This window comes from Balaenoptera musculus, chromosome 3, assembly GCF_009873245.2.
Source record: "Balaenoptera musculus isolate JJ_BM4_2016_0621 chromosome 3, mBalMus1.pri.v3, whole genome shotgun sequence".
NCBI lineage: Eukaryota > Metazoa > Chordata > Mammalia > Artiodactyla > Balaenopteridae > Balaenoptera > Balaenoptera musculus.
In genome coordinates this window covers 105,514,140-105,521,610 of record NC_045787.1, presented here as the reverse complement: position 1 = coordinate 105,521,610, position 7,471 = coordinate 105,514,140, and the positions used below count along the sequence as shown (strand labels likewise).

Here is a 7,471-nt window from a genome sequence, read left to right as displayed (position 1 = left end):
TACGTAATTCTTGAATATTTACACATTTCATATATTTCAGTCCTTTGCAGTCATTTTTCTTTGTGATGTTCGGGTTTTCCCATCTTTCGTCAGTGGAATCTTTTTCAAGTTAGGTCCTGTTTCCTTTTGACGTGACCCTAAATTGTTTGATAATTTCCTTGCTTTCAAATATGACAAAATAGATAATTCAGACTCATTTTACATAGTTCCTGCCCCAGACCTGAAATCAGCCACCTACCCAAAGGAGCCCTCATTCCTTTTACTGGGAAATGGTATTTAGGGGCCACAATCTGAGCACAATGGGTGTTTATTGCTATTGGGTTGTCACTACTTTCAGGTCTTTTCAATGCGTAGGACCAGGAAATACATATTTTTTAATGATAAATGTAAGTTCTGATTACATCTTGGCATTTTAATTCAATTTAACTTGCAGTGTTTTTACTTTCATTTTATATTTAATCTCTTTTCTCTTATGCTGAAATCATGATTTCTAATATCTATCTCCCTCTTTCTCTCTCCCCCTTCCCAATCTCTGTCTCTCACATTACCACCATGGAATGCAATTTCAGACTTCTTTGTTGTTCATTTCATCCTTAGGTTACATTCTACTAAAGATGTACAGTCCAAATATTGTGTTTAAATGTCACTTTAAATAATAATTCTCTCCATTTATGCCACTAATGTGATAAACAGGTTCATTTGTTTTAGTTTCTTTTCAATTTTTAGGCATAGCTCTTTTAAATTTAATTTTGTTTTTAACTATATAAGATATACTCATGGCTCCAAAGTTAGAACTATAAAACAAGGCATATTTGGAAAGGTAGAGGTTCCATGATTATCTATTCCTTCACATCCTCTTCCTTCTCTAAGATAACTATTTTTATTAGATATGGTTTATACTTCTATTTTTTAAAAGTGCACACACACACACACACACACACACATGCATGTGCACATTTGCCCCCTCAAAGGTAGCATACCGTATACAATATCCTGCACCTTACATTAAAATTTTTATTGTTGTAAAATATACACAACATGAAGCTTATCATTTTAGCCATATTTAAGTATACAATTCAGTGGCATTAAGTACATTCAAAATATTGTGCAATCATTATCACATTAATTTTCAGAACATTTTCATCATCTTAAATGGAAACTCTATACCCATTAAACAATGATTCCTCATTCCCTTCTCCCACCTTAGCCCTTGGTAATCTTTATTCTTCTTTCTGTCTCAATAGATTTACCTAGTCTATCTGCAGTTTGTTTTTTTTTTTGTTTGTTTTTCTTTTTCATTGAATTGTATATTCTAGAGATCACTCATAGGAGTATAGAGAGATCCTCATTCATTTTTTACAGCTGTATAGTATTCTACCGAATGGATTAAACCATATTCAACCAGTTTCTTGTGGATGGGAACTTTGTATTTCTAATCTTTTGCCATTATAAACAGTGCTGCAATGAACAGACTACAGCATTCATCATTTCATTTTTTGCCTGTTTTATCTTTTAAATACATTTCTAAATGTGGAATTGGTGAGTCTAAGGATAAATGCCTATGTAATTTTAGAGCATTTGGATTTGATACGATAGACAGAAATGAACCACAAAACTATTTAAGTATTCAATAAAAACCCATTTAATGGGGCTAAATGTTTAAAAAGTATAATTAAAACACTGCTTTAATCCAGGGGATACTTTATTTAGCTCTTTTAATTAAAATGATTTTGAAGGACAGGGCATGACAAATACCTCTCTTGCTGTCTTTAGTTTCTTTGGATTTGAACAGATTGGTGTCCCACATGAAATTATGTTGCTCCTACTTTTCCTTATGAGAATACTGTAAGAAGGAATACTACCTTAAAAGTCTTTGGCTAACTACATTGGGGAAAAAGGAGGGAGCTATGCCAATTCTCAGAGAATTTTGGCTGCCAAATAGCACATCTGGGCAATTTGGGCCAGGAAAAAATCTTTAGGTATATAAATCTTTAAAGTAAGTTTCTCTAGGCCTGAATAATCCAGACATTGGTCTCTCGTACTATATCCTAAACCATGACTGGATGTCCAGTCCCAGTTTTCAGGGGTGTTAGATTTTTAATTATGAAATGCTGAGAGACAACTAGGGCTTCACAGAAATCTCATGAAATCAGGGCCACAAAGGAAGACCCCAAAGTCGGGCGAGCACAGAGGCTACTCTACGGATCCAGAGGGCAAGTGGCCAGCCAGTGGATTCACCAATTGCTAGCGTTTAACCATTAATCTGAAGTCTAAGACAGGAACCAGGGATATGCCCCAAGATCCATTTACCCACCATGCGCGTCCCCCCCAAACACACTTCTGGGGATCTAACTCTTCTCTGGCTGCGAACTCATGCAGAGTCCTGGCAGGGCTCACCCCGAAGCACATCCCCTGTACGGACTCCCCAGGACCGCGGCGCCTGCAAGCTGCCAAGGCTCCCCGCGGCTACGTGAGCTCGGTCTTGGAGGTGGAGGGCGCATTTCAATCCGGAAACGCCCAGCCCCTCTGCGGGTTCCGCAGACTGACGCCGCTCCCGATGGGGAGGTGGGGGTAGGAGGGCGATGGGGAGGGCCCGGCCTCCTCGGATGGAGGTTGCAGCCAACTCCCGCGGGAGTCTCTAGTCCTGCTTGACTGAGAATCCCCCAACCCCGGGTCTGGGTCTGGGTCCCTGCAGGAGGACCCGTTCTCATCCTCAACCTTGTGGCCTCTGCCCGGTGGGGAAGTTCAGCTGCGGGTCTAGCCAAGCCAGGCGCGTTTAGCGACCCTCGTCCCTGGTCCGTGGCCCAGCGAGGGCGGAGGGGGAGGGGAAGGGGCTGCAGCCTCCTTTCCCAAATCCGGTCCCTAACTGCCCCCTCCCCCGTCGTCTGCTCGCTTTGTACAGGCAGTCAAAACAGAGCTAGCGGCCAATTGAGGGGGACGGGAAGCAAAGTCGACAAGCGCCTCGCCCCCTCCTCCAGGCCCCCCCGCCCTCCCTCCCCTTTCCCACTTCTCTCCTCGCCCTAACCTCGCCCCCATCCCCCGCTCATTTCCTCTCGTACCCAAGCTCGCCAATCCCTCTTTCCAAGCCCCTTTTCCAAACCCTGGCTTTCCTCTCTGGATCGCCCCCCTTCTCCCCAATCTGAGTCCTTTCCCCTCCCTTCACCCTACCCCTTTCCTTCCTCTTCCCCTCCCCCAGCCCCTGGCTCCCCTTGTTCCTCCCCACCCCATCGCCCCCTTACTCTGTCTCCGCCCACTCTGCGCCGGCCCCTCGGTCAGGGCTGCGCCCCACGTGTGGACGGCTGCGCTCCAGCCCCCACTGACAGCCGCCGCCCGCCGGCCCGCCCAGCGCCCCGCCGGGCCTCAAAACCCCCGCGCCGCGCCCTCGCCCGCCGCATCTTCCCCGGCGTCCAGCCTCCCGCCCTCCCTCTCACCGGCGGCTCGCCCCGGTCCCGCGCACCTCCGCCCGGCTCTTCGGCCGCCGCCGGCGCGTCGCTGCCCAGTGGAACTCCGGGCGAGCCGGGAGAAGACCCTCCTTTTCTTTGGGGGGCGACTTTTGTTTGCTTTCCGGCTTCTTTCTGGTGACTTTTTGCAGCTTTCCAAGATCTGTGCCCGGAGCGCACGGGAATCCGCCGAGTCGCTGCGTGCAGGCCCTTTTTTTCTTTTGAGGTCCGCTTTCTTTGTAACTTTACGCCGCGGCTGCTCGGGTTACTTTTGTAATTTCCCGCCCCCGCCTGCTGGCGGTCCTGGAGTCGCTCGGGGCAGCGGCCCGGGGGATGCAACGTGGACCGCGCGGGGCTGCCGGCCGCTCCGCCGCCGCGCCTCGCCGCCCGCTGCGCTAGAGCTCGCGCCCCGCCGGCAGTCAGGGGGCCGGCGCTCGGTCCGGGGCTCCCACTAGAGCAGGGAGCCCGAGCTCAAGGGAGTCTCCGGAGCCGACGAAGGGCTTGTTAGACCTGACTTTTTTCGGGCCGCGTAGATTTTGTCTTTGAGCGCTCCCTCTCCGCGGACCACGGTCCGCGCGCTCTCAGCGCGCGCGATGGGGAGACGGCGGCGGCTGTGTCTCCAGCCCTACTTCGTGTGGCTGGGCTGCGTGGCGCTCTGGGCGCAGGGCACGGCCGGCCAGCCCCAGCCCCCGCCGCCCAAGCCGCCCCGGCCCCAGTCGCCGCCGCAACAGGTCAGGCCCGCAGCGGCGGGCTCTGAAGGCGGGTTCGCAGTGCCCGAGTACCGGGAGGAGGGCGTCGCGGCGGCCAGCCGCGTCCGCAGGCGAGGACAGCAGGACGTGCTCCGAGGGTAGGTGGGCAGGCGGCACGGGGGGAAACCTCGGCTTGGCAGCTTTCCATCCCACCCCCTCCCAAAACCCAGTTCTGGCGGCTAGAGCCGGGGCCCCTTCCACCAGTAGACCCCGAAGACTCCCAGAAGCGCCTCCCCCTTTTCCTCCGCAGTTCGGCCGGCAAAAAAAAAAACCCAAAAAAAAACCTCCCTCGGGGGGTTGGGCAGCGGGTGGGTCGGAGGCCCCCGGGTGCGGATCGCGGAGCGCCTGCAGAGCCCGCCGTGCGGGAACAAGTTCCTGGCGGAAGGCGCGCTTGAGGCCGCCCCGCGCCGCGCTGGGGCTGGTCGAGCCTGCCTGCTCCCCACCGTCGGGGGCGCAACTCCCGAGCCTTTTGTTTGAGGACGTGTGCGGGGCTTACAGCTCACTCTAATCATCAAGCCGAGCGCTCCACCTTCCGACTCGCCATCCTTGACATGTCGGGGCCAAAGTAACAGTTGATCAAGGAGGGATGGATTTGGGGACGAGGGCAAGGATTTTTGAAACGGAGTGTTCCCTTTGTTCTCTGCATCCGGAGGCTAGAATAGTAGCAAATTATACGTTTCCCTGTTTCTTTTCGCTCTTTAAAAAGGTAGCAACGGAGGGCGGATGAAAGGCAATGTTTAGACATTTCTGACCCTCCTCATTCCAGTGTCTAGCTCGTTTACTTCCACGTCTGAGCCCCAAGCCCCAAGAATTTGACGTGTAGTTTTTGTCTGTTGGTTGTCCCATAAATGTTACGAAAACTGCTGATGTATTACCGCACCCCTCTCTAAGTGTGTGTTACTTCACTTGTCTATCGCAGGCCCAACGTATGCGGATCCAGGTTCCACTCCTACTGCTGCCCGGGATGGAAGACGCTCCCTGGAGGAAACCAATGCATTGTCCGTGAGTGCTTGGCTGGGATCGCAGTTTGGGGCTGTACGCTCGGCCCCATCTCAGGGCCGACCTCTTGCAGTCGTTCGGACACACATTTGCGTTTAGAATCTGGTGGCCACATAGCAGTAATAATTAGGACGCGCGGCCCCATTTGAATGGTGGGGAAGAAGCAGCCAGTTTGCCTCGGTTTAGACTTCACTTGTAGACTCTGTTGAAGGGCAATAATAATAAAGGTTTCAAAGATACTTGGAAGTTTTATCTTTCTATGTCTATTAATACAACCTGAAGGGGGAGTACAGCAATTCCCCAGATAACCCACACCACTTTTTCCTGAAGGAGAGCAGATAAGACCACAATGTGATTATGTAAATTATCTGCCTTTTGACTCTGCAGGAGGTTTAGGCCTTCTGAAGATCAAGCTTTCTTAGGCCTCCGTACAAAACCGCTTTATTATCTCTGACTTCATCTCAACAGTCACCTAACATAGATATGAAAGGAGCACTCTCAGAGATTTAGAGTTGATCCAGGTTAACAAAAATTGTAAAAGAGAGAGCTCTTCCAAATGGCTTGACTTTTTTTTTTTTTTTAATTTTTGGAAGACATTTAGGAAATTTAGGATTTCCAGACCCCAGATCTCATAGTGTACAGTAGATTTCCAAAGTGTGAGTCTTAGAACCTCAAAAGTTTTGCATATCTGACCTTAAAAGTTTTGATTATTTTATTCAGTTTCCAAAGTGTATACCCAGCTCTCCAAGTTTTAATTGGAGAAGTCATTAGTTATCATTATCAGCCTCACAGTGGTGGACTATGGGGTGTCTTACTTCACATGCCTGTGAATTTGTGAGTTGAAGTGTGATTGGCCTTTTCTGTGTATTTATATAGCACAGCCACATTTGCCTTGTTGGGAGGACAGCCAGGTGTCATAGCACATTTATTTAGAGACAATCTTGACTTTAGATTGACCTCGATATTCTCCAGGGAAAAGATAATTATGCCACATGAAGAGAGAAAAAGGGCAAGCCACACTAGCCAAGGGATAATAAGGATGTAGTGGCATCTCTGAGTCTATATTTATTGGTTTTGTGGGTTTGAGATAGACACTTGATGTTATTTCTGTGCAGTTTTTAAAAAGGCATGATATCTCAAGTGTTGTGAATACTAGCTTCTTATTTTTTCTACCCTAAAAATCCCACAATATCCAGTAATGAGGCAAAAACAGGAAGCAACAACTGTGTTCTTTAGGGTGATTCATAAATATTTTAAATAAACCTTCTGATTATAAGCCTTTACTTTTATTAAAAAGAATGGAAGGGTATTGGACTATTTTCCCTCCAGCACATAAGTCATACACGTGAGGCATTTGTAGAGGGTGCATTTACTTTTTCAGACCAGTAGGGTGTTACTGTGCCTGCTTTCAACTTACATGGTTCCTAGAATTCTGAAACAGCTAAGTCACTCACCACACACCTGCCATACTAGCCAGGAGTGACTTAGGCACTGCGGAAAGTCTGACTCACTAAATGTAATGAATGTGACTGCCATTATTGAGTTGGAGAGTAGCCGAGGAGAAGGGATTGGTTTATGGTACGTGTTGAAAATCTGTAAAGTCAGATTTTATTGGATCAGTGTGGAATGGGAATTCCAGAGAACAGAACCTTCCAGAATATTTGCAGTAGGAAAAAAGAATGTATATGTATATATACGGCCCTCTGAGTGTCAGCTTTAAATATATTTTTGGTCTTTGAGTAACATTGTGCCGTTTACATGTTTAGAAAATCAGCTTTGGAAATCTCAAAGTAACAGTGAATATTGTAGCCCGCATTTCTGATACTCCAAGTATTTGGGTGCTTATGAAATACACTGGAATGTACATGTATCATAAATCTATAAAAAGCATAAACTTTGAAATGATCTTTATATCTCCAAGAAACATTTACAGTACTTGTGTCAAGAGATATCTACAAAAATATTTATTAGCACATTTAAAAGGTAATTCAAATACCCAAGACTATAAAATAGTGCACAAAAGAGAGGGAGACTGTAATGCGTTTATATTCTCTTGCATGGGTCTCATCTAAATTTTACCTTAATATTTTGCATTAAATTCACTAGTTCAATTAGTTTGACATTTAAAACTGTAGTATATGGAGGTAATAACTAAATTGAAACCATCATAAAGTCAAAATTAAGAATTTTCATTCCATGAAATTCTGCCATTTGCAGCAATGTGGATGGACCTAGAGAAAATTATGCTTAGTGAAATAAGTCAGACAGAGAAAGACAAAAAAT

General features: G+C 47.2%; 1 protein-coding gene across 1 annotated transcript in view; it reads left to right on the top strand.

The window, feature by feature from the left end:
- The first annotated feature begins 3,433 nt into the window (after positions 1-3,433).
- FBN2 (fibrillin 2) overlaps positions 3,434-7,471 on the top strand; it is a 223,821-nt gene continuing 219,783 nt past the window's right edge. The window contains 2 exon segments of the mRNA XM_036848958.1: positions 3,434-4,287; positions 5,109-5,191. Coding sequence (XP_036704853.1) covers positions 4,034-4,287; positions 5,109-5,191 — 337 coding nt within the window. The 5' untranslated portion in view covers positions 3,434-4,033.